Source organism: Anser brachyrhynchus, assembly GCF_964034855.1.
Source record: "Anser brachyrhynchus genome assembly, chromosome: 22".
Lineage (NCBI taxonomy): Eukaryota > Metazoa > Chordata > Aves > Anseriformes > Anatidae > Anser > Anser brachyrhynchus.
The window spans coordinates 2,060,505-2,087,640 of record NC_137715.1 but is presented as its reverse complement, the minus strand read 5'-3'; the positions used below and the strand labels follow the sequence as shown (position 1 = coordinate 2,087,640).

Sequence of the window (27,136 nt, the reverse complement as noted above, 5' to 3'; positions counted from 1 at the left end):
GTGGGGAGGGACAGGGGCTACCTCCCCTGCTCCCTCACATCCCCTGCGCCTTGCCATCTTCTCCAGACAAGCAGGAAAAATCCTGCTGCAAAACCAGAAGAAAAAAATTGTCTCTTTCTGCAGCCTGGAACCTGGGCGAGCTCCCCAGGACCCGGGGGCTGAGCAGCCCCGGGCTGGAGCCGCACCCCGGGCGTGAGGAGGAGCCCCCAGCCCCCGCTCCGCCACAGCCCAAACACTATGAGGTATTTTAAAATAATTTCTGCTTTGATGAATTGCCGGGTAGTCCGCGATCGCTCATAATCAAAGGGAGGAAAATGCAAATGAGAGCCAGCCGAGAACTCGCGGCACCAAGCGTTTATTTCACTGCACAGTGCCAAAAAGAATTAAAACAACATTAAACTCCCAGCAATAATGTTTAAGTCCTCGTTTCCAAGTGCCAAATTGCACCACTCTGGATCATACAGATGTTCGTTAATTATGCTAATTTTTATTAAACTATTAAAACGAGGAGTGCACTGGCACAGCAAGGCAGAGCCCAGTGCAGGGTGAACTCTGCTCTCGTCTGGAGGTGCTAATTTACATCTCGCTAACGTGCTGCTGCCTGCTACCGGGGCTGCTGCGTGCCTGGGTTTTGGAGGGGGAGAGGAGAAGGAGGGAGCTCGAGGATGGTTTTGCTGGAATCTACCTAATTACACGCTAATGGGGCCTCTGCGCTCAGTACCTGCACGGACCGGGTTGGGGGGGGAAGTAATTTAGCTGAGACTTTACAGAAGGGATTGGAAACCACTAATCGGGGAGGTAATCGTTCCAGCGGGGCTGGTGGGCGCTGCGCGTGCAGCACGGCGCCGCGGGGGGGGAGCGGGGCCCTCTGCGTGGTGCGGGCCCGGCAGGGTGCTGGGGGCAGCACCCACAGGCGCTGGGCGCCACGCCAGGGGCCTCAGGGGTCCCCGGCACCCAGCCAGGCCGCGGCACGCGGCGCCGGGCAGCGGCCAGGAGGAAGAGCAGAGCCTCGCGCCGCGGCAGGGCCGTGCCGGCCGCTTGGGAGCCCGGCGCCCCTCACAGCCGGAGGGGAGCTGGGTGCGGGGTCACCCCCTAGCGCTGACCCACCTCCACAGTGCCCAGGCTGCCCGTTTCCTACCGAGACACCAGCTCAGCCATCCTGCACACGTCATGGTGCCGAGGTTCAGCCCTAAACCCAGGGACTGGCACCAAAACCCTCCCCCCGTACAAGCTCTGGACACCAAACCTCTCTGCCCTGGTCTCGACACGCAGCTCCTCTCATCTCACTCCTGCTGCAACTCTCAGATTTACTCCCAGAACGAAGAAAAACCCTCAAAGCACTTTCTGCATTTAATTCCCGAGATCCCCGGTGCCAATCGAACCCGAAAGCAGACGCTCGTTCAGATAATCGCCAACAATCGGGGCTTTTATGGCGGGCTGGTGCACGGGGCTGTAAAAGGATTTATGCTGCTAAGCTCCATCAACAAGGGAAAAGGAGAAGGGGGGGTGGGGGTGGGGGAAGAAACAAGACTATAACCACAAAACAAAAAAAAACAGCAAAAACCCAGCCCCAAACCAGCCACCACCTAACCAGAAGGAACAGCAAACCCATGAACAAACCCAGCCCGGGGACATCTCCCGGCCCCAGGCAGCCCTGAGCGGATTCCCCGGGGGCAGGGGGCGGGGGCGCCTCGCAGCAGCCTGGGCAGCGCTCGCAGACCCCGCTGGATGATGGCTGCGCTTTAATTTCTGGCTTTTCCTGCCGCTTTGTGTTCGTGCTGTCTCGTGTGCTGCAGGCTGGCCACGTCCCTGCTCCGCACCCTGCTGCCACAGAGGGTCAGAGCTGCTGACGTCCCAACCCCAACCCCAACCCCGCTCCCGTCTGTCCGCTGCCGCTCGGTTTGTCTCCGTGCCTCGTGCTGAGGCTCCTTTGACACCATCTGGGAGAGCCAACACTTCCGAGGAGGGGGCAAGTCGTGACCCTGAATGGCTCAGCTGCAGGTTCCCTGTGTCCCCACGGCCCAAGCAGCGACAAGAACGTGGCCAACCACCCCCCGCCCCCCTCACAGCCTCGTGTAGATGGACACCCCGTGGGACCCTAAACCCGCAGCCACATCTCTCCAGCAGCACCTGCCCTGCCCCACCAGGCTCTTCGGCAAACTCAGATCATCCCACTGAACACCCCTCGGGCCCCTCGCCAAGGCAGCGTGGGCTCCCTTCCTCTGCCGAGCGCTGTGGGGACAATACTTACTCCCCACGGGTGCTCCCAAGCCCTTCTTGCCACCGTGCTCCTTTGGCAGCCCTCGTAAACAACCCCTTCGGGCTTCAGGAGCACCATTCATCACCCTGCTTCGCACAGAAGATCAATGACGCTTTGATGGATGCCGAAGGAAAAGCCAATCAGTCAGGGACTTATCGGTTTATGATTGCTCGGCCCCATTATTAGTGCTTGTGTGTCATACATTATTGTTAGGAAAATGGAGGAATCTAATTCATAGCGAGGTACGGCGGGCACGTGAGGGGTCGGCTGACACCAGGGAGTTTTATACCGGGTCAGCTTTACATCTACTCACCTCAAAAAACAGCTCCGAGCCACAGCGAGCTCTGAAATCAGGGGTCTACCTGTCCGCAGGGACTCAGCCCGCGAGGGATGCAGCTGGGAGCGTCCTTCTCTTAGCTGGGCTGGCGCCCAGAGGGGCTTTCACCAGGGCAGAGCAGCTCAGGAGATGCTCACCCTTCGGTTCAGACCATGACCTACCGCTACCCCCAGCACATCGGTCTTTTGTAGGGAAAATCCTTTCAAAACCAAATGGTTCCCACCTGCCTCCAATGATTCAGCTCCCAGCTGCTGCGAGGAGCCGAGGACACACGGCGGGGCCGGGCCCTGCTCCCTCCCCTGGCCCACGCGCGGCGCCTGCCCCAGCGCCACGGCGGCGGTGCTGTGCCCCCGGGGCCCTCGTGCCCCAACCCGGGGGGAAGCCAGAGGAGACGGGGGGCTGGGAGCAGCAGCCCTGGGGGGGCGAACAGAGCGGAGCGTGGCGGTACCTGGCTGGGGGAGCTCGGGCAGGGAGAGCTTTGGCAAGGCAAACAGCGGGGTCCCCTTGGGACGAGTCCTCAGGCCTTCGCGGGGAGGCCGGCCTGACTGGCGCAGCGCAGGATTTGGCCCATCGGCCGTTTTCCATTAAAAACAAGCAAGCACCCGGCCAAGCGAGGCAGCACCACGGGCTTAAGATGCCCTGCGATGAGCAAGCCCCAAGCAGCAGCGGCGGTGGCCGGGCAGGTGGGACGCGTGGGGGCAGCCGGCCCCCGGTGGACGCTGTGCCGGGGGGGCGCCGCGCGGGACGCGCACAGATGGCCGCGGCCGGGACCCCGCGCGGCGCGGCGCGGGCAGAAGGAGCGGCTGGAGCCCTGCCAGCCGCCGGGGCAGGAGGGCCGCGAGCGGAGCGGGGCCGCGGGAGGCAGCGCCGAGTTCAGAGACAATAGCGGCGGCAGGAGCCGCGGCGCTGATGGGATTGGGAGATGATGTGAAACTGCCGTATTAATATTTATTCCATAAAGCGCGCGGCTCCCAGCTTTGCGCGGCTCCGCCGCGCTCTGACCGCAGTACCAACCCTCAGGCACCACAAACACAATTTGAAAACAATGTGACGGAAATGTTTAATCTGCTCAGCCCATCTGTGCTGCGTATTTCTCCAGATCTCCCTGAGAGAGGCGCCTTCGAATCTCCACATTGCCTTTAATATTCTCCTAAATCACCTCCCCACTGCACTTCAAGGGCCATTGCTACAATATCACAGGTTCATCGAGAGTGCACGGGAGGAGGGGGGTGCAGGGAGGGGAGGGTGAGGGACGGGGGCGTCGGCTGGGAGATTTTTTATTTTAAAATATTTCCCAGGGATGGTGTTCCTGCGCCCCTCGGACAGGCGAGAGAGAGAGGAGGGAGAAACGAGGGGGGAGAATCAGAGCAAAGTTATTGTGCCATTGCTGGGAGGTGATCAGCGAGGCTGTTTAGAAGCAAACGGGCTGGAATAGAGCAAAAAATCACTTCCAAAGAATCGCTTTTATTAATCTCCTTCCTCAGCCGTCTGCTTGCGCATTCGGCTGCCTCGCTCCTCTCCTGAGTGCCCCCTCCTGCTGCGAGCAGGTGCCCGCGCGAGCCCGGAGGGGGTGCAGCAGCGCGGCTGGGACGGGACGGGGCAGGACGGGGTGGGGTGGCCCATCCCAGTCCCCATCCCAGTCCCCATCCCCATCCCATCCCAGTCCCAATCCCAGTCCCAATCCCATTCCCAGTCCCAGTCCCCATCCCAGTCCCCATCCCATCCCCATCCCCATCCCATCCCAGTCCCCATCCTATCCCAATCCCATCCCCATCCCAGTCCCAATCCCAGTCCCAATCCCATTCCCAGTCCCCATCCCAGTCCCCATCCCAGTCCCAGTCCCCATCCCATCCCCATCCCATCCCAGTCCCCATCCTATCCCAATCCCATCCCCATCCCAGTCCCAATCCCAATCCCATCCCATCCCAGTCCCCATCCCATCCCCATCCCCATCCCATCCCAGTCCCCATCCTATCCCAATCCCATCCCCATCCCAGTCCCAATCCCAGTCCCAATCCCATTCCCAGTCCCCATCCCAGTCCCCATCCCAGTCCCAGTCCCCATCCCATCCCCATCCCATCCCAGTCCCCATCCTATCCCAATCCCATCCCCATCCCAGTCCCAATCCCAATCCCATCCCATCCCAGTCCCCATCCCGATCCAATCCCAATCCCACCCCAATCCCAATCCCACCCCACCCCGCCCGGCGCGGCGGTGCCCGCGGCCGCGCGTTGCCATGGCAGCGGCTCCGGCTTCATTTCCTGCGTCCCCCGGGGCGCGCAGCCGGATCCACCTGCTCCTTCCGACCCTCGCGGGGTCATCGTCAGGTCGCCAGAATAAATGAACGCGAGCACTAATGATGTGTTTGCTGGCTGTTTATGCTCTCTGTGTGTCAGGGGCACTCACATTTAGAGAGCTCATTATGGCTGCAATTAGACTGCACCATTGCTAGATATTTAACTCCTTTTTCTTTTAAATTAGCATTTTAATAACGTGCTTTGAGCAGGGGAAACAAAATGACCATTTTTCACGGACAAACTTCCTAGCTGTAGGTGCAACTTTAATGGCAAAGTTGCAAGGGAGGTAAAATAAGCTGAGGCCTGTTCCCCTCTACCTATTCCTTCCCCTCTCCTCCTCCTCCTCCCCGCCACGAGGAGGGGGGATTTTTATTTGCTTTATCGCACACTCCATTTCCTAAATTTGTTCTGCAGCCAATTATTTTCGCCTTTAAAGTCCTGAACACTCACGCCTGGTGAAAATTAGCAGCCATCTGAGTTAAACTCTGCCTGTGACCTGTGAAGAGGGCTCGAAATAACTGCGGCCATGCGTGTGCACGCGCGTGTGCGAGGAGCCGTCCGTTCCCCACTGCCCGAGCTGCGAGGGGTGCCGGGGGCGCGGGGCGGCTACGGGACGGGTTTTATCCCAATCCCTCGCACAGGACCCCCTGCCCGCTTCCCTCCGAAGGTCGCTGCAGTCAGTCCCCCTGGCAGAGCTCCTGGCGGGGCGAGCGGAGCGGGGCCATGCGCAACCCGTGCCGGGCGGGGGGCCGGGGGCTGGCGGCGGGGCCATGGCCCAGGGAGCGGCACCGGGAGCTCAGCAGGTGCTGGCAGAGGGGCCCGCTGTGTTCTCCTGTGCCAAGTGCAAAGCCTGACCCCGGCTGGCACAGAAGTCTCAGCTTCATTCCAGGTCAGCATGCGCGCTGCTGATGGGTAACGCAAGCCCCCGAACCGGCCGTCCCTCCCCAGGAGTGGCAGCGGGGCCCGGGGAGGGGCGCGGGGCCGGGACCCCCAGGGAGGGGTGGGCGCTGCTGCAGGGCCAGCAGGGCCGGGACAGGGGTCACCGGGTGCCCAGTCCCAGGTCCTGCCACAACCGCGCAGGTCAGGAGCTGGAGGCCAGGACCCGGGCCCGGCAGCACCCCCAGGGCCCCAGGCAGCCAAAACCGTGGCAGCGCTCCCACGTCTGCAGAGAGCTCAGCAGGGAAGGGAAAGGACGGAGAGGAGGGAGAGAAACACGCGGCCCTTGTGAGAAGGATGCTTTAAACGTTCTGCAGCCGCTCGGCTGTACCTTAGACACCGCCGCTTCATAAATACAATACGGATAGCACAGACTATAATTTGGTGATAGCTACCCCAGGACATATCTAGATACACTTCTGTTATTTTAATTAAATACTGCATTATGGTTTGTGACAACTTCATCGCTATAGCGTAAATGAATTTGGAATTAAAGTCTTACTTAGGCATTCCACTACTTCTACCCCCTCCCCTCCATCCCTCAGTGTTACAAAGCAAAAGGCTATAAAATCAAGATGTTTGTTCATTTACAGATGGAGCAGCTTGGGAAAAAAAAAAAAAAGGAGAAAAGGAGAGGCAGCGCGGAAGCGAGCACGAAACACTCGTGGCTTGTGAGCATCCTCGGGTGGAGGAGAGCACGTCTCTGGTTGCAACAGGGAGATGCTGAACATTAATTGTGTGCGTTCCCGTTATCTTCCGAACCGGGGTCCTCTGCACAACTGATCCCCCAGCTGTGGGATTCCTGGGCACGGCGCTTTTGTTAGCAGTTAATAGCCCGGTTTTAATTTTTAACTATTGATTTGTGACTGCTCCATAGAGGAAGACGCGCTGGAAGTTTCAGACATTCGGGGTTTGGTCCTGGGGAAGGGCACGGCGCTGCCTTCCTGGGGCACGCGCCGCAGCCTGAGAAAGAGTTATGGCAAAGGAAACTTTTGTTTTATGCCCAGGACCGGGAGTTTCAATTCCATCCATCTATTAACTCGTCTCTAATGAAACTAGACCGTACGTGACATTTTGCAATATAACTGCTTTAAATGTTACCACATCAATTGGTTTAAATGTTACCCGCGCCTCATGAACCGGGAGATGGTTTTATAATTATCTCCGTCTCTCTCTAACGAACAAAGATTTCTACTGTCTGCTGGTATTTTACATTAGCAAAGGAAACAAGGATGCGTACTTGAAACACAGGCGCTCAACAGGCTAAAATATTAAAAAAATACGCAAGGAAGTTGTGACGACGGCCGAGGTGTTGGCTTGTCACATTTTGGCAAATCTGTGCCAATTTGAAGCCGCCACGATCTGTTTTGCCTGGGTGCCAGCTACTGCAGATTAACCACTCTCCAGACAAAAATGACTCCGATCTGTCTCGCTGCACACATGCGTGTGTATGTATACAATATATAATATGTAAATCTCTAAACTAACTGCAGCCTGGGAAAGTTACGGCCAGGGAGGGGCGGGTTCACCAACGACACCCCGCTTTAGTATGTCCCGGCTCCGTAACCCCAAGTGAAATTTCCACTTCCATTTACGAAACAACCTGGGAAATCACCAGGCATTTGTTACACTGGAAACAAAAGCGCTTTTTTGCCACCCATTCGAAGCAGGGCACCGCCGCAAATGTCACCCCCGCACCTCCCCGGCAGATTAGCGAGGGGCTCGTTACTAAATCTCTGTCTCATAAAGGCAGAGTTGACTCTGGAGGAGCTGCTGGTTATAATGGTGGCTTTGGAAAATGGAAGCATTGTCACACTTAAAGACACAAATTTCCCCTGTAATATATTCGAATGGAAACCTCTGAATCCAATACTACATGGGCATATCTAATAAATTCACAATATTTCAGCCTCAACAGCCTACAACGGTTAGTTTTAAAGATTTATGTGGTAAAAAATTACTCGGTGATGAATATAGTTTATTCTGCGCAGTATTGGAGGGTATAAGGAATTAAACTACTGTCTTTAGCAGTGAATTTATTATTACCTCTGTCAGAGACGAAGCCTTTAACTGCATTTATTATGAATTTCGGGGCAAAATAAATGCTCGGGGCCGCCCGAAGCCCCCACGCCGCGGTGGGACCGGGTGCCGGCACCAGCAGCGGCCGCGGTGCGCGGGCTGGGGGGGGGCTCCGGGCCGGGGGGGGGGCTCCGAGCCGGGGGGGGGGGCTCCGGGCCGGGGGGGGGGCTCCGGGACTGGGGGGAGGGCTCCGGGCCTGGGGGGAGGGCTCCGGGCCCGGGGGGGCTCCGAGCCCCGCGCTGCGCCCCGGCGGCCCCGGCCCCCTTTTGTCCTCGCCCGCGCCGGGCGTCCCCTCATTTATACAAATTACCTGGGAGGAATGAGGCTGCCAGGGGCTCGTTCTGGGCGATTGGCTCCCGCCGGGGGGGCGCGGGGCCGGCCGCCGCGCGATGGCCTCGCTCCGGTGTGACCGGCGGGTGACCGCTGACTTCCCGCTGACCCCGGCCGCCCGCCCCGTGCCCCCCGCCGCCGGCCTCCCCCCGGTCCCCCCCCCCCCCCCCCCGCCGCCCGCTCCCCGCCGGCCGGGCCGTGCCGTGCCGTGCCGCCGCTAGGTGTCAGCACCCGCCCGCGCTCGGGGCCGGCCGCCGGGCGCCGCCGGGGCCCGCGGGGCGCCGGGGCCGGGCCCGCTGCGAGCGGGAGGCGGCGCTGCGCCCCCGGCCGGTACCGGGCGCGACGCCAGCCCCTCGCCGGGACCGCGGCACCCCCCGTCCGCAGCCTCCCGGCCGGGCCGCGGCGATCCGGGGTTCCCCGCGGGCGGCCCCAGCCCCGGGGCCGCGCCGAGGCCCCGGAGGAGCATCACCGGAGCCGCCCCGGTGGGACCGCGAGAGGCGGGTGCCGGCGGCACCCCGCTCCGTGCCGCGGCCGGCCCGCGGCACCCGCAGCCCGGCTGGCCCCACCCGCGGGGCCGCGCTGCGGGCACCCGCCGCCCCGGGGCGCAGAAGCGCTCCCTGCTCGCCCCGGTGCCCCGCGGCAGGGCTATCGGAAGAGCCCTCGACGGCCGCGTGCCCCCGGCTGCCCGCCGAGGCCTCCCGGACGCCGGCACAGGAGCCCGGGCAAGGCGTCGAGGCCAGGGGGACGCGGCAGCGAAGGCACCGCTGCGAGGAGGGACCTCGGTGACAAACCTGCCCTGTCCCCGGGCTGGGGCGCGCGTCCCCTCCGTCGCAGCCTCTCCCACCCACCCCGCGCCTGCAGCCCCTTCTCCGGCGCTCTGGGCTGCTGCCAGCTACTGATGTCCACTAACCCCCAAATCACTTTTCCCCGCTGTTGATGCTCGAAATGTCAGACAGGACCCGAGCAGCAGCCGGCATGTGTTTCAAACACACCAGATGGATTTTTATATTAGCTACTATTTCATGTTCAGACAGAGCGACCGCACCGCTAAAACTGCAGCCTCGATGCTGCCGAGTTTGCTTCTGTGAGATTAATTCTGCGAAATTAATTGGGACAAGATTGAAAAGGAAATTAAAATGCAGCTGAGTGAACAGGCTTTTCAAACACCTTTCCCCTCCGCCTCCCTCCTCTCCCCCCTTCGCCCTGTGCTGCCTCAATTCTGCTGCGGCCGCGAGCATCCGTCGCGCAAAGTAATTTACGGGGGAAAAGCTCCCAGGACCGATCGGTTACGTGTGAGGAAGCCAGCACAAGAGTCGCAATCTGGAGCCACTGAAGAGAGCAAAAACCCTGCCGTGACTCCAAGCTGTGTCCCCGAGCTGGCGGGGCAGCGCCGTGCTGCTCTTCCCACGCACCCGGACGGGATCTGCTGAATCCGCTCGGCCGCCGGCGGGACGGGCTGGGGGAGCCGGGGCTGCGGCCAACGGGGGTCGCCCCGGGGACGTCCGTCAGCTGTTCCTGGCATAACCCCCCCGGATAAACGAGGTGACAAGCCCAGGCTTTGGGTTCAGGCCCGGAGCACGTCAGCCTCGTCTCGCTGCTGTAAAGCAGTGGGGGGCAGAGCTGGTAAATGCTGCTGTAAAGTGCTTTGAGATCCACAGATGGGAAATTCTCAACCTTCCAGAAAGACACGGTGACACCAAGAATAAAAGCTGCTCTCTGCTGCTGCCAAAGATGCAGCTGCCTTCACAGGGATGCGCAGGAGCTGGCTTCGAACCCACCAGCTAAATGTCAGCTGGGCCGCGCCGCGCTCGGTGCTGCGCGAACCCGCGGGGAGGCGGACGGGCAGCCGGTGGTCGGCCCCCGCCGGGCTCGGGGCTGCTGCGGCACCAGCAGCGCCCGGCTCGCGGCCCACCAGGGTGAGCTGCAGGCTGCAGTCCCAGCCCCACCACGGTGCAGACGTGCCCGGCAGGAGCACGGGGCGCCCGTGCCAAGGGTCCAGCCTCAAGGGCTCAGAGAAGGCCTCCAAGAGGAGGCCTGAGGCTGCTGCCTCCGCTCTCCTGCCCATTGCTGCAGCGGCCGGTCACCCATTTCTACCACAGGGACATCCTGTGCCTACCACCAGGAGGCAAAATTAAATCGCATTCTTTTTCTCAGCTGTAAAACACGGTGTTGGTCTTAACAAGTCTCAGACTCTTCATCCCCAAAGATCTGTAACCCACCACTGCATGCACTGCCCTTTCCTGCTTCGGGTTTTCTCAGCCTCCCCCAGGCAGGTGCCCCCCGTGTGCAGCTGGGGCACCATGGCTGCCTGCCCGCCAGCAAACCACGGCGTGTCCCCCATCCCTGCCCCCCCGGGGAGGATGCTCAGCGCGTGGGTGATGCTGAGCCCTGAGACGTGGCTGCCAAACCTCCCTGGAGAGGGGGCTGGAGCCAGGGACACAGCGCAGGAAGCCAAAGGCACCTGCTGTCCTGGCACCTCGGCCGAGGGATGCTCTGCGCAGGGCTGATGGCGTTGTCCCTCCCTCCTTGCTGCCAGAGCTGCACTGAGCATTAAGTTGGGTTGTGTGGTGCACTGCAAAACCATCCGCGTAACGCAGCCCCCCACCACTTCATCACTGTGCCCGTGCCAGATCGGGATGCGAAGTGAAATGCCACCCACAAAACGCCACTGGCCCCGCTCACCGCTGCCAGCCGGGGCCACCGCAATCAGGCGGGGAGCGGCTTGGAGCCAGGGCAGAGCCCTGCGGGGACGAGTGGGGCTGGAAGGGTCACAGGCACCGATGGCTGCCGGTGGCCCTGCTCTCACCCCTGCGGACCTGCTAGTGCGAACAGGTAATTTATTCACCTGCGTGCGCCTGCCGAAGAGAGCCCTGGTCATACTTGGCTGAGCAACTCAATTACCCCTGTAATACCTGAGCAACAGCACGCACAGACTCCATTACTGCGAAAAAAATCTTGCTTTGGGGCATTTCAAGTGCCACATGTGAATGCAGGAGGCACGGACAGGAGTGGCACTGAATGCTGCAGGCAAAAACAGGGTGACAGCGGGGACACAAGCTGGCTGCTCCTTTGGCTGTGGGAAGGGGAACGCACAGAGCGGGCAGCAGGATGCTGGGGTCCCAAGTGGGAACTGGACCCTGGCATCCCACTGCCCCCTCCACTACTTGAACTTAACCCTGCGCCTCGATTTTCTCTGTTCACCGACCTCCCCAGCTCTCAGGAGCTCGTGTTCAAGCTGCAGCCCCACAGTGGCAAGCGTGGGGGTCCCGGAGGGGCCCTACCTTGCTCAGGATGTAGATGAGGTCGCCACGGTGGAAGGAGAGCTCGTTGGGGTGCTCGCCGCTGCAGTCCCACATGCCTTGGTAGTAATTGGCATAATCTCGCTGGGGGCCTCCTGGGAAGCAAAGAGGAAAGGTGAGGGAGATAGGGGATTACACGGGGAAATAGTGGGGAGATGGGATTACGTGGGGAAATACTGAGGTCATGGCATGGGGTGTCTGGGGGAGAGGGGCTGGAGCCAGTTGGTATTTGGGGGGAAGACAAGAAAGCGGTGGTGTTATTTTTGGTGTCATTTCAGCTGAAAAATAAAGGCCTAAAAACACCACAAGAAAAAATGGCTGGTCAGTAAATAAATGCAGAAACACTATGAGTAAAAACGTGCGAGCACACTGACACACGCTTCAGCTTCAGGAGACCCGAACTAAAGCTGCTGGCTACAAACCACAGGTGAACCAAGCCGGCGTCCCGAGTCCCTCACCTCCTCCCCAGGCCCCCTCCAAGCTGTGCCCGTGCCCTTGGGGGGGGGGCACGTGGCACCAGCCGGGCAGCGTCCCCCCAGTGACGGCTGCTTATTGGCCGTGCCAGAGGCATGGAAGAGGAATACCAGTAATTAGCATCAGTATTTGCACGGGGCCTCTGGGAGGGTGCTGCGGGGGAAGGTGACAGCCAAGTTTGTTTATTCATTAAAGAAGCCATGCAGGGGATTTCGGCCGATTGAGCAGGGCTCACTCAGCAATCAAACGGCACTGACTTCTCAGCCAGGACTGCCCGGAGCAGGAACAGGGATGGGAGGAGCGCAGGGAGCAAAATCTGCCTCAGTCCCTCGCTCCTGGGCGGTCAGAGGAGGTCCGAGAGCGCCAAGCACGATGCAGCCTGCAAGGTGGGGAAGGCTGCGCCTCCTCTCCTGCCCTCAGCCGGGGAGCTGCGACCACAGCCTGTGCTGCAGAAAGGGGAGGGAACACGTGAGCCAGCAAACTCAATTTTTTCCTCCTTTTAGGGGGAGGCAAATGATTTGTTTGCTGGAAGCCATGGGTTTGGGCTGATGAAACTGCCAGCAAACTCTGTGCCAAGGCTGGGGACTGCCCTTGGCAAAATGTGTGCGTGGGTTTTATGGAAAGTGTCACAGCAGCATTTCCAGACCAAAACATTTCCGTCTTTGCCATTTCCCATCCAAAACTGGCCCAGAGACCATGAAAAGTGGGTCCCCGCCATGGGGCAGAGAGCATCCTGCTGCACAGTGGGACCAGGCGAGCCTGATGCCGTGCGCTCCAAGAGCCCCGCGGCTGACGGAGACGCTGCTCTGTCCATTTTGCAGGCTGGGGACGCAACTCGTCCCAGCATATCCAAAGCATCACAAAAACACCCAAAAACCAGATTCACAGCTTTCAAGTACACAAAACAACCGTTAAAACATGCACCTGGACCAAAGGTTTCAGGCAGGAGACTGTTCTGATGGTGCAGCACCGAACTGAGGGTGAATCCAGATGTCACGACATGCCGCCTCTGCGATGATGCCCCCAGGGACAATTAAACCCAGTAAACCCACATTCTGCAGGGGGAGATTCGAGCACCAGGGCTGTACCAACGGACTGCACTGCTCTGCCATGCGACTGAACCAAGCCCAGAAAGCATAAATAGAAAATATCGAGCACATGTTGGAGGAAATGTTTCTAATATGGTATAAGGCACCGAGTGATAAGGGTGCATCTGGAGTACTGTGCCCGGATTTGATCACCTAAATATGAAAAAGGACATTACAAAGATGGATAATGGTACAGCAGGGAGCAACTGGAATGACTCAGGGACTTGGGGAACTTAAATAGAAAGGCTGGGAAAAAAAAGTAGGTCTGCATCCTTTGGAAAGTATTAAAGGGGGAGCACACAGTGGTGAGGAAAAGATTGTGAAGGGAATAGAAGGAGTAGGAGCTGTTGAGTTATTTAAGCTTGTACAAAGTGCAGGAACCAGAGGTTATGAACTGGAGGCAAAGGAAATATCAGGGTGTGCAGACACGGAGCAAGAGGACAAAGCAAGCAGCAGTTTTGGTAGCAGCCAGTAAATTGTGTAAGCACCACAAAAGGTTATTGCAGGAGGATGCGAGAACAACACTGGGATGCAGAGAACAACCCAGCAGGGGGGAACGGCGCTTGGCACCGACCTGCTGGGTCCCCCTGCGAGCCACGGTCATCTGCTGTGGACCAGAGGGGAGGGAGGGAGGGATGCGAAGCACCAAAATGGGAGGGCTGGACTCAGCGGGGGAAAGCTGCTCAGGGGCTAACTAAAACACCTGTAATGCTGCGGAGCATTATAATTAGCTGGCAAAGGGCTTCACACACAGCTATCCCCCAAATCAGCCCGCGCTCCTTTCAGAGAGCTATGATCTGTGCCACTGACGTGTTGGGAGGGGAAGGGATTCTGGGTTAACACAGAAATAGATCTTCTTACAAGAAGTCTCTGGGGAAGAAGGGGCCCATTCCCCTCCCCAGCGCTGCCCGGGGCCACCTTACCCTTATCGCAGGGTGGATGCTGAAACCAGCTTGTCTCGGTTTCCCATCCTGCATTTGCTTTTCCTGCTTTTTATAGGGATGAGAAGAACTTGGAGGCATCTTGCCACCCTGTCAGCAAGGAGTGGAGAAAGGAGAAGCTGCTGGTAGAATAGATTTCATGGAAGCTGTGCCCATGATCCTGGACATGAGACTCCCCGAGTACAAAGGGAGAAAACTTCCCAGCCTGCAGAAAGCTTTGTGCTCCCCAGAGTTTACTTTTCCCACAACGTCAGCTGGTTGGATGGAAGGTCTCACCCTTCCCACCAATGCTACCTTCAAAAGGTCGAAATTAATTGCATCGGATGAAGCTGCCTCACAATGAGAGTACAGCCAGGCTCTGCGTTTAATCCCTAGCTACAGTTTCATAAGCAAGATGTTTGTGCAAGCTATCAAGAATACCTTGCTAAAATTAAGACCATTCACAGAACAGAGATCCTGGCTCCCATTTCAGCACTTGCAGATAAGGCCAGGCAAGAGAGGACGTCACTCTGCAACCTCCTCGTGGGACGGAGGACATCCCAGGTGCGCTGGCTAGATATGTGAACCTGCACTCAGGGCAGAGACATGATTTCAGTGTGACTGATTTACACTGATGTGAGTGGGACGAGAGCCTGCTCCCACGTTTATGGGCCTTGGGGTCATTAAGAAAACCAGCCGAATGTGACAACTGCGTCATTTTCTTCTGCAGCCCGAGCAGCCCAAAGTAGGGCCGTGGGAGAGGCGCTCTGCCCCCGTCCCTTTGCTTTGGGCTTGTTGCTTCAGAAGCCTGCTGATGCTGAAACCTAGCGACAGCCGCCGGCAGCTCAGTGGTTTTCACTGCTGTGCTTGTGCTCGGTGAAACCTCCCGCCGTGCTCAGTGCAGGGACTGTGTAAGGAGGCAGGCTTCCGGGCTTCTGTTATTTTTCTGCGGATAGGAATCGCACGCTGTTTGGGTTTGGCTGGTAAGGTTGCGCTGCAGAAGCAGCCCCGCAGCCTGTCCAGCACAGAAGGCAGGGGTTAAGCAGCCTGAGCAGAGCGAATGGGTGTCTTGGCTGGAGCAGCCTGCAGCTCTCCGTGGGATTTGCAGGGCTGCTCCAGCCTCGTGGCATCCTTGTGGTTCTTAGAAATTAGAAACAATAGGTTTCCATTAGCCAAATGCTCATCTGGCACTTTGGCCGCGTGATATAATTAAGAAATAGCCCCTCTCTCCCTCCCTGCAGCCCGGCGCTCTGCTCAAGGACTCCTGTCATCTCTTTCTCACCCTTTGTCCGGTTGGACTGAAACACAAATTACCAAGGCAAAAGGCATGAGGGCTGGGGTTCCCGGCACTGTGATAACCTTTCCCTCTTGAAATGCAGCCCAGCATTTCAGAGGCAAGAGTCTAACATATTATTTAGCATAAAAACAGACACAGGACTTAAAGCAATCATGACAACACTAATAACTAAAGCAGTTATAACAATTAACAAAAATTACAACTGCCAGGAAGATGCTAATGAGTATGAGCAGGGCATTAAAATGCCTGGCAGGATTGTGACAGGCGAAAGCCAACATCCTCAGGGTGGCCTTGGGGTGCCGGCTCCCCACGACACCTCTGGCACCAGAGGACCGCGGAGCTGCGCTCTGCTGCTGCGAGCCTCCATCCCCATCCAGGGGGCGCGGGGGCTGCTTCTCTGCCGATGGTTATTTGGATGTTTAAACACTGGGAACACTCGCGGAAGGCAAAGAAAAATGCGTGTGTGTGCGCGCGTGTCCCAGCTCCTTCTGCTTTCCTTAGCCCGTGCCGAGGAGTCTCCAGGGATGAATGTGCAGCCCTGCGTGACGACCACGGTATGGTTTGTAAAGATCAGGATGTCTTTTTTCTGAGCTCTGGGCGCTCGTACCTCCTGTAGCTGCCACATGCTCCAGTGGCCAAATAAGTCATCATGCGGGGAGGGCTCGGGTGGGAAACTAGCACTGCAAGACCACGAGGGGTGGAGAAATGCTGACTTGTCCTGTCCCTGGGCACAGTGGGGACTCTACCCTGTGGGCCCAGTGCCACCAACATTTCAGTGCAAGCATTTCAGTGCCCTCCTGCGGGCACTGCCCAAGACACGTCCGAGGTGTTTGATGCTGGCTGAAGGGAAGTGTCGGATCAGGCTTACCAGAAACGTCAGGGGAGTCGGGCACAGAGGCTCTAGGACAGATGGGAACAGTCTGGGGGAGCAACCAGCTGAGCAATGCCTGGGGCACTCGTGCACCCGTGTGCGTGCGTTCAGGAGAGCACCACCCCACGTGCAGCTGATTTAGGCACCTGCCACCCGCAGCGGCCACCACTGAGCCCTCCAGCCTCCACCACCCAGGACTCCTGCCTTGTCCCCCTGGGTCTCCAGCCGGGTGGGCACCCCCCAGCCGGGCGCGTCCCCTCTGAGCTCTCCTGGCCGGGCTGGGCCAGGAGGCCGCACTCCCTGGGCCGCGGGGGGCAGCAGGAAGCCCCCGGCCAGCCCAGCCCTGGCTGCTCGGACACAAGCGCTGCTTTCCTGCGCCGGGGCGGAAGCAGAGATGGAAAAGCGAAGCAGGTGGGACTGGGGAGGAAACAGACCTTCCGTTCCTGTCCCACAGTGCGGGTCCTTAAGGAAAAAGCAGGGGCGGGGGCCTCGGTGAGCACGGGGAGGCTCTCGGGCCGCCCGCTCCGGGCAGCTGGGCAGGCGGCGCTGGTTCCTGGAGTGGTGGCGGCGTCCGTCCGGCTTCCCGTGCCCGGAGCCCTCCCTGGGGCAGCTTCCTCTGGGCCACCGGCCCTGACTCATGTCCTGCCCAACCTCCTGTTGTTCCTGCCCCGGCCCCTCTCCCCGGTCCCTCGGCTGTGCCCTCGTCCATCGGTGCCTGCACCCCGGATCCCCTGACCGCCACAACCGGGAGGTCCCTTGGGTTGGCCAACACGGGGCGGGCTCTCACCATTTCTCTGTCCGCTTCCGGCATCCTTGCTGTCCTCTGCAATGGAGGGCTCCGTCTCTGGGGGGGAAACAGAGCAGAGAAGCCAGTGAAAAGGCTGTGAGCGTTACTGCGTGAGACGTAATGGTGCCAGGCCATCACTAGTGCTGCACTAAACCCACAGGCAGGAGAGGGCTTGGGCTGTGAGAGCATCCGACTGTCAGAATAATAAATTCCCGGCTTAATTGTGAAGAGTGGAAGGGAGGAAGTCACAGATAATATTTTAAAACATGCTGCATAAAAATATAAATTGTTGTTAACACTGGTAAAAACAAATCACTTATTATAGCCTCATAAATTTATGTAGCACTTTGCCAAGTGCCCTATAGGAAGAGATGCTTCCTGTGCAGAACTTGCAGCCTAGGGAAAACGAGACGCTGAGGAGAAATGCCAGGACAGAAATGCACGGAAGGACTGTGGACAGAAGCAGAAATTACAGAGGAGAAGGGACCCCAGGCAGCGAAGAGCAGAGACACTGGCACAGCTGTGGAAGATTAGGAAAGAGAGCCCAAGAAAATACTAAGAAATGATAGCATGGAAAAGTTTAAGTGTGAGCAAGGACAGGGAGGCTGGAGGTCATGGGGAAGCCATGGGAAAAGGGCTGGTTACTGACAGCAGTGAGGATCTGTACGCAGGTTTAAAGGAGACTGAACACCAGGCCAGGTACAGCCCCCCAGCCCGAGCTGGGGTCTGCTTGAGTCGGGCGCGCAGCACTCGCAGCCCAGGCCTCCTCCTGCAACCACAAAGACTTGCAACAGCCTGGCAAAACAAATGGCAACCAGTTCCCAAGCATTTCAGAACGCCGACGCTCACGCAAAGCATCGCTCTGCACCTCTTGCTCCTTCTGCTGCTGGCAACGGGTGGCTGCGGAGCGCGGCCTTGCAGGAGCCGGAGGAGCCCCTGCCATGCCTGGGGCCGGGGCTCGCTCATCGCCTGGGGGCAGAGCCGCCAGGAGCCCCCCGGGCGCTCCTCTGCTGGTCCCGCGCAACCCGGCCACGAGGCAACGGGTGAAGTGCTGCTGCTGGGCACTTTCTGAGGACGCGGTCCCGGCCCCGGCCCTGCCCCAGCTGTCTCCCCCGCCCGGCCCTGATCAATGCAAACCAGGTCAGGCCTCCGCTGTGAATTACAAATTGGATCCCGAGTTGGAGGGTCACTGCGACTGCTCCCCCATTAGACGGGAAGCGGCACCAAAGATCTTTTCTAAATAAATCAGACTTTATTGTAAAACTCGGCCACTGACGAGACAGAACCTCATTAGCATTGATTTTAAAATAAATTATTGAAAGTGGCTTTTGCCTGCTCTTTGCATTTGTAAAAGAGAATGTAAATGCATCTGTAGCAGCGCTCTCCCTCCATCATTCCCATGCATGCTCCCCGAAGACCCGCATCTGGATTCCTTTGTACTTTAACCAAGGGCCCCCAATCCCCGATCCAGTCTCGACATGAACTGAAGGTCAGTCACACCCAGCCCCGTGCCACGCCACGGAAACCCCAAAGCCAACCCCAGGTGGGGCAAACCCCGGCGGCAGCCCCCAGGGCATGGGGCCACGTCCCCCAGGCGTGGCGGGGCCGCGTGCGACAGGAGCTGCCGTCACAGCGTGCCCACACCGCTCCTGCCCGCGGGGCACGCGCGTGGCTCTGCCGAGCACCCACGGCCACCCCAGCTCCTGGCCGTGCTCTGCACACGCCTCCAGTTGCGGCTGTGCCTGCTTCCTGCAGGCTCCATTTCCATCCCCGGAGCTGGGCTGTCCTCAGGAAACCTCCTCCCAGAGCTCTGTGCCCCGTTTCCCTCCTTTAGGAAGCCCCTGCCCTGCTGACGATTCGCGCTGTGCCTCTTGCAAAAGGTGCTTGGAGGAACCCCCGGGCTGTGCCCGGTCCCACGCTGGCTGCCCTGCAGTGAGCACGGGCTCGGTGCGGCGCTTCGAGGCTGATGGACTGCAAGGGCTATGACGGATTTGAGGCTTTGAGGAAGGAAGGAAGGAAACTCGCATGGGATTTTTCTCAGGAAAACGTGGTGGGGAGGCAGCTTGCTGGCGTGGCTTCCCCTCGGCTGACAGCAGCGGGCTCCGTTCATCCTCCTGCAGCCCATCTCCTCCGGCAGCGCTGCAGCGGGGCAGCCGCAGCCTCTCCCTGCCAGCAGGGCAGGTGCAGGCGCCTGGCAGATGCTCAGGATGGCCACGGCAAAGGCACCAACCTGGCGTGCTGCCGAGCCGCATCTGCAGCGTGGCCTGCGCTGTGGCACGCCGGCCCCTGGCCACATCCTTGCAGATTTTGCACTGCGCAGGCGGTGAATGCAGCCTGGGGGGACGTGGGGAGCTCCCCTCCACACGGCAGCCCTTCTGCCTGTTGCAGCCAGGTGCTTTTCTGAATCATCTGGAAGCAAAGCTCTGCCTTACCAGCGCCCGGGTCAGATACCTCCGTCAATATCTGAATTTTATAGTGATGAATTAGAGGGAAATGCTGAAAAACACACCTCCTGGGGTCTGTGCTTCTGCCCCCTATGCCGACTCCCTGTGCAGAGCATCACAGACCCAGCCACGCCACCCCTGGGAAAACGCCTTTACCAGGGCAGCGCATTCCTGCGGGCCCCCCCAGGCACCCCCACTGGGTCCAGGGCCCCCCTTGCAGACCCCAGCCCCAGCCCAGGGCATGGCCGGGGAGCCGGTGGGCCGCGTGCCCCACTGCTGCGCTGGAGCAGCCTGGGCGTTGGGCAGATTCTCAGAGGAGCTGTGTTTTAATGTAGCAATTTGATTCAATTTTCCACTCTATAAAATTACCCATCACTGCTCGTTGCTTCCTAACAGACACCTTCACTCTTAATTTAACAATCCTATCGAATTCTGCCAGGGAAATTGGAAAAATTTATCACCTGTGAAATTTTATTTTTCCTTGGTTGTATCTGTTTTTGTAAAACTTCATTAACGACGATGACTTGCTGAGGAAATTATCTCTTCATCTTCCCCCCCCCTTTCTTTTTCTCCTCTTTCTCTCTATTTTCACTCGGGACACAAGGAAGGCAGCTGGGCCCAGAGGAGACCCCAGCTGGACAGGGACGCCTTCCCACGCTTATGGGGGCCAGGGCTGCGAAGGGTCTCAACGCCCCGCACCCAGGGGAGGGCATTCAGACACGTTCGAAGGGCACAGAGCTTTACCACAGTGGATTTGCAGCTTTTGACACACTCGGCATCTCAGAGCAGGGGCAACAAAAGGGTCTGTCCCTAGGTCAACTCCGCGCAAGCTCACTGCAGGATCACCATTAGCCTCACGTGGAGCAAATCTCACATCTAGTATCTGCCCCGGGGGTGGTGTTGGCAGCAGCGAGGAGCTGGACGCAGCTGCCAAAGCAGCCAGAGACACTGAAACCCCTTGGCCTGACAGTTTGTCAGCACTTCACACGCACCCGCCTAGGGACCACAGCGCAGAGGCTCCCGCTGAGCTCAGGGATCACTGCAGGTGTGCCTGGAGGAAGAAGCAGCTGCTGCCCAAAGAGTTGACGATGTAAACAGAGGTAAGAAGGAAAGATGAGAGACGGACAGAAGCTGAGGCTGTACTCAGCGTTGTGCTGGCAGGCCGGGGCCCTGGAGCCTCAGCTCCGCTCCTGGCAGCTGTCTGGATGCCACTCGGAAACCGCTGAGCAGAGATTTCCTCTGGCAGCAATAGCACGACAAAGATCTTGGGCACCATAAAAATTTCTGGTGCATTTAATATATTTTTTTAATCACTATGAATATAAAGTTCTGAAATAAATAAGAAGAAACAAGGACCTACTTTGCATCTCTGAATGCAGACACCGAGGGGCCCTGCTCTAGGGGATGGGGTGCAGGGTTGGGCAGTCCCAACCTCAGCAGAGGCAGAACACAGCACATGTGTCTGAGTAAGGCTCAGGTGCCCTGGGGCATGTCACACTGCCATTTCTGCTGTAAGAAATGTTGCAGACCGTGTCACCCTTTCAGGCTGTTTGGTTCTGTGCCAGGAAGATTGCTTCTGGCTCCTTTAACTGACAGCCACTGCCCTGCTACCTCCAGGCCTCCTGCACTGTTAGTGAACAAGCACTAGTCTTTAATGCAGTTATTTTATCATCACTTGGAAGGCCAGTAATCGCGTTACAGCCATGACTGCATGCCCAGAAGGGAGCATTTTCATCATCTAACTCTGATTTTCCAGGTAACACAGCCCAGAGATTCCACTCTCACCAAACCTAATATTACTGGAGCTGAACAGAGCACAACCTCTAAAAGCTGCCTCACTTGAATTTACAAAACCCGCGCCTCACCAAAACAGAAAGGCATACTCTTGGAGTCCATCACCCAGTCTGAACAAAGAAACAGGGTAGCATCTTTGAGTCAGAGGCTTATTAAACTCAGCAGAGCCTGAGATGTTCGTTCCCATCAATGTGTTAGGCCATACTTTCCTGCCACATTTGCAGGGTTAAAGCTAAGGCATGGCTCGAGTTTTAACCTTATTATGTGGTTGCATACCTGGAAAAACCTCATAGACATCATCCTCTTCCATCCCATCATCCTGATTCAGGGTAGTGTTGTGGGATGCTGTGGTCACTGAGTCAGAACTGTCCACATCATTGTAGAGCTCTTCCTCGTCCTCCTCGTCATATGGGATAGTGAGGGAACTCAAGTCTGCAGAAAGCAGAGAGCAAAAGCACGGTGAAAAAGAGTAAACTTTGCCAAGCAGCTTGCTGGTATTTTCAGCGAGCTGAAATCAAGTAACAAAGCCTGGGCAACGATACTTAGTGCTCACTACGGACCTTGTGGAGGGTGAACCGTCCCCACACCCAGCCCATGAGCACCTAGTGTGAAGAAAATGGGATGGAAGTTGAGAGTAGGCTAAAACAAATTATAAGCCCAAGAAAAGATGGCAAATGCCAGAGAGCCAGCAAAACTCAACAAGTGCCTCCAGGAACTGAGCCTCACCCCATTCCTGGGTATTTCAGAGAAGGTTGACTTCGGCAAGACAAAAAAGAAAGGAAGTGCAATCACAGGGTTTGATACAATGAATTACACAAAACTGATCTGCAAGGACATGATTTAAAACTGGAAAAGCACCACCCGGTCTGAAATCATGCAGCTGTCTATGGTTTCTGGAGGGTTTCTGTATACAGGACTGCAGTTGCATCTCAGTTTTGCTGGTTTCAAACTGGAATGACTCCAGTGGGGCAGGGCCCACCCCTCATCAGCCAAGCAGAGAACAGCAGATCTATGGCAGCAGGGAGCAATTCCTGTAATTTTCTTGTCCAACTTGGTAACACCTGCAGCTTTTGAGACATCACAGGACACTATTCTCTAAAAACTGTCAAAAGTGCTGGAGGTGAACCCAAATGCCTATGGGCTCCAAGAAACCACCTCTTTTTAACTGGCTGCTCAAAACAGCAAAGCCCCAGAACCTCTCTTTCTGCGAAGAGCAGATACACAGGAGTAACGGGTTGGGTTCAACTCCCAGGGCTGGGGAGGGGACTGAGTGCACAACTTTGCAGCAGAGGAGTAGAAAGGAGGATTCTCGATTTCCTTCTCAGCTCTGTTGTGTCTCCAGCAAGGTCCTGGGGTTGAGCACAAGCCCATATGCTGCTGGAGGGAGCTGCCCAAGGGAAGGGCTGCTGGGATCTGCCCCAATGAACGCGGCATAGCAGCTCAGGCCACGCTGCCAGACTCACCCTTCAGGAGGAACTGGATCTGATCCACCCAGTCTTCAGCCTCTGCTGGACTTGGGGCTGTGAACTGGAGAGGGATTCACCTGTTACCATGCTGTTTCTTATATGTACAAAGATGAAAAATTTGCATCTAAAACAAGAGATTTAGTTTTTGGATCTGCCATTCTGTACCCTGTGGACTTTGGGAAAACCATTTCACTTCTTTATCTCCCTGTTCCAAACAGGGAAGCATAAGCGGAACAAAGCTAGACTATCCCAGAGGAAGGCTGTCAAGCCTAATTCATTAAAAGAATTCAGATGAAAACCACAATCCCTGCAGAATATACCGACTCTGAACAAAGGCTCTAGATCCAAAATCTCCCTGAAGGTCTGGAAGGCTCTCATACACACTTTGTGGATTGGGCCAGGTTTTCCATTATACCAGTTTGTAGGATCCCTGATGGATGCTCAACAAACTGAAGGCTTAAATTTAACACGGCTCTGAACTGCTTATTTAAAAATGGGCTTTCCAAACCCAATCTTCTACTGCTTCTAACCCATGTCTTCACTTAACTCTTGTGCTTTTCAAGTGCAAAGAGAGCCCAGGATCACTCTTGTGCCAAGGGAAGGTCCATGTTGAGGGACCAGCCGAGAAGGAGAAGCATCAACACCTTTCTGCAGTGCTTCTTGGTTTGCTTTACCAGGCACCGAGGTTTGGACACCCACAGCCTCCCTGACCCTTCAGGTCCAGCCTGTGTCCTGGACCTGGGAGCACATGCTCCTGTGCCTTGTGGCCAACCAGCACAAAGGCTCCGCTTCTTTTCCCAGTTCCTACCTCATAGGTGCGTTTGCCAGGGCAGATTAATTCAAAACAGCATCTTCTGCGAGAGTCTTTGCGGAGATGGAAAGCCAGCCGGGCACTATATTGCTCGATGGGGAAGGTGCCTTTAGGTTGCTTGCCTGGAAGAAGAGAAACACAATTGTTCTCGAGCCTGTAACTTTTTATCAAACCTGCAGCACTACTGGGTGCGGAAGAGGTCTGTTGCCCACACAGGGAGGCCAAAGCACACCATGTTTCAAGGGGAGATGTCAAAGAAAGACTCTCAATCTAAGCATCTCCTCTTCCCCCAGGAAACCCAAAGAGAACATTATAAAGTCTTCCAAAAGACACAGTAAAGAGGATGTCACTGTAAGCCTCAAGAGATTGCGAACAGCCACTGAAAGGTTAGCAGGGTCACAAGGTTGCTCGAGATGAGCTGCTCGTAATGAAGCAGAGACCACTGCGTACTTGGGGAAATACGATACCAACAATTCTTCCACTGGTAAGGAATTACAGGCTGGCATACAGGAAGAAATGCTTAGTGGGGCCTTTGAGAATTGGCCTATGGATCCTGTAGATGCGCGCTCACGGCCCCTGTCAACCAGGGTGGAGAGAGGGAACTTCACTGCTGTCATTTGAGGTGCTTTTATTTACCCCAGCTGGATACCCAGCTCATTATTTCCTTATCAATCTTCTTGACTAAGTGTGGGAGTATGACTCAGGCAGTTGCTCTTAACCTTTTTTTTTTTTTTTGATTTGCTGATCCTCAGAAACTTCCAGAGACAAAGGCAAGCCCTATAAAATGATTCCAGACCACCAATAACAGGTTTGCTTTATTCTGTTACCTTCTGGAGACCGTTTAGTAGCTGACAACTGCCTGTCTCCCACAGAAGCGACAGAATATCAGCTCTCGTCTTTACTGCCTGCCTCTGCTAATGTCTTGCTCAAAATTTCCAAGCAACTCATACCCCTGCATGCACCTCAGCCATGCCGGCTGATAGGAAGCTTCTTTGCAAACATTCACAAAAAAGTACTCAAGATCCTCAAAAGATGTGGAAGAAGGAGAAAGACCCAGCTTCATCCCCAGGAGCCCCTGGGGTTTGATTCTGCCCTAGCTGCAGAGTGGTCATTGAAAACCAAGGATGTACCCGTGTGTTCTGTAAGCAGTTAACCTGCTGTGTTTCTGGATGGGTGGAACAGAGTAAGGAAGGCCGTATATTTAATCATGCCAAACTCTGTTGGAGATATTAACTGTCTGTTTATATGTACCTGATGGAGCATGACTGCAAAATATTTATACACACTGACACGTGGATTATATACAGTCACTTAGGGGGTTGAAGCCCAGCTGATGGCTAATCGAAAACTTGGTGCGTCATTTTATTTACACGCAGCTCTGTTCCCGTCTTTCTCTTCTCTTGTTCTCTACCTACAAAGATGTTGAGGGTTAAAAAGCTGAGATATACCTTTCTACAAGAACCTACATGTTATCCCTTGATAGGGAATTACAGCCTTCCTCTTATTTATCATATGTCTCAGAAAAGAAATTGGGGGTTCAGCAGGAGCAAGATGAGATGACATCCAGATCCCTTAAGTGCTTTTGGAAATTGCAGCCAACATCTCAGCTTCACTTGAAATGAGTACTAAAGGTATGTTTGCTCATTTTTACACTAATTGCCTAATAATTTTCCTTCATGACACACTGTCCCAGAGGGCTCCTGGGGACCAAGTGCCTGTAAGGCGGCACCCTCCCAAAGAAGGGCATTTCCAGGCAGCATCGTGCATTGTCCTGGTAAGAAATGACTGAATTAAAATTACTTCAGCCAAATTCATACCTAAAACCCCAGCAGCTGAAGGTAAGGAAACAGCCCACTGTCTACGTTTTTCTCTTGTCAGGTACTAGCCTGCCCTTTGGGAAGGGCTCTCCCCTTCTCCTTCCCAGCCCTGTCCACAGTTTGGAGACCAGGGGTGGATGTCTCATCACTTACTTTTCTCATTGGCATAGTAGTAAAAGGTCCTTTTGTTGAGGACGCACCACCGCTTCTGCCACTCTGACCCAAAAAAGCTGTGGTCTAGAAAGAAAAAGACAACAAAGGAATAAAAAACATGAAGTCCTGCTCTGTTGTTGAATGCTTCTCTAGATGAACATACTGGCAGGTAAAGGTTCTTTTACTTCCAACAAAATCCTGCAGATTTCTGGCACCAAATTTAGATGAGCAAATTTAGATACAAAACGTCAACCAAGTAAAGGAGAGCAAGCCAGTCCTAGTGGGCTGGACAGAACACAGCTTTGGGTGAAACCTCTCTAATTGAGGCTTAAGCAACTGTCTTTTATGTCGTAATTGAAGCAAGCTACAACATGCAAAGGAACAGTTATGCAGCTCAGCTGGTGATCATGAGGAAAAAAGGGTTGTTCTTACCTCATACCACCTGTCATACAGTACGTAAATCAAGATAAAATCTGACTGATGAGGAAATAATTTGTAGCTTTCACAAGAGTCAGTAAAATCAAGATAAACCTGAGGCTGACTCACAATCCTTATCTCAACTTGCTAATGTGTGCGATGCTATGAACTACCTTGTCTTCACCAGGATCTTATCCTCATTAGGTATTGCTTGTTAGAAGGGCACATCTTGCCTTAGAGGACTAGGCTGCTGCTTAATGCAATTTCTGGGTTTTAATCTTTGTGGAGTTTGATGATCTACAAAAGAGAATAAATAAAGGCTGTGCTCTCCTTTTATGTATGATGCCTAAGAAAAGCCTGAAAGATACTGCTTGTGTCTGCTGACAAATCTGCAGAAAAAGATCTATATTTTCCTGTTTGTCCTTCTGAGTGGAGTCCCTGGAGCATTCAGGCAGGATGGAGGGTGCTCTGGGTGCCCAAGTGTGCTGGAGAGCCCCCCAGCCAGCTTCTGGTCTAGGTGCCAAACCCAGGGGGTGAAGATGGGGGAGAGTTTTGTTTCTAAGAGCCAGGTGCTTAAATCCCCCGGTCTGTCAAAGGGATAAGAGCTGCTGAACCACAGCGGCAGCTTTATGAATCCCACTGTGAGAACGACCAAACAAATAATTTTTACCTGTCCTTCCAGCTGACCACCTCTCTTATTAGCAGTGATTTGGGTGTACTATGCTTCTCAGGGTGATCATGAACCATAGCAGCTCTTCCACCAAAAGCCTTCCCCCCCCATCTCACTCGCCATCTTCCTTTACCTTGTCAGACAGAATAAAAACGCAGCCCAAACTGAGCCCCCCAGACTTGATGTACTTGTCAGGCCTTACCTCTGGATCTCTTCTCCAGATATCCTTGCTTCAGAATGTTCCCTGTGTCTTGAACAGGTCTCGGTGTGATTTCCTCCAGTCCTGTAGGGAGCAAAGCAAAGCTTTGGGATTTCCAGTTCACACAATGCCTCTCCACCACGCAACCCATGTGCACATGAAGTCCAAATGGAGAGGCACGGATCCCTCCAAAGACCTTTTTCCCAGCTGTGAAGCATCCTTGCAGAGATATCACACCACCTATGTGAGTCCTGAGAATTGTGTACCCACCCATGCGGTGGCATTTTCAGGGTGCACTTGGACCCATGCTGCAGCCCTCCCCCATGAGGGGACAGGCGCCGTCCTGCAGGAGGCAGAACAGGGCACAGCAGCACGCCCACCCCGAATGCC

General features: G+C 56.1%; 1 protein-coding gene across 3 annotated transcripts in view; it reads right to left on the bottom strand.

Annotated features, from left to right (window-relative positions):
- Positions 1-27,136, bottom strand: part of SKAP1 (src kinase associated phosphoprotein 1) — a 147,744-nt gene that overhangs the window by 1,303 nt on the left and 119,305 nt on the right. For all 3 annotated transcript variants that reach the window (XM_080564698.1, XM_080564699.1, XM_080564697.1), the window contains 7 exons: positions 26,750-26,830; positions 25,461-25,544; positions 23,488-23,612; positions 22,677-22,740; positions 21,490-21,645; positions 16,976-17,032; positions 11,521-11,633 (listed from right to left, as the gene is read on the bottom strand). In XM_080564698.1, the coding sequence (XP_080420824.1) occupies positions 11,521-11,633; positions 16,976-17,032; positions 21,490-21,645; positions 22,677-22,740; positions 23,488-23,612; positions 25,461-25,544; positions 26,750-26,830 (680 nt within the window). The remainder of the gene's footprint in view (positions 1-11,520; positions 11,634-16,975; positions 17,033-21,489; positions 21,646-22,676; positions 22,741-23,487; positions 23,613-25,460; positions 25,545-26,749; positions 26,831-27,136) is intronic.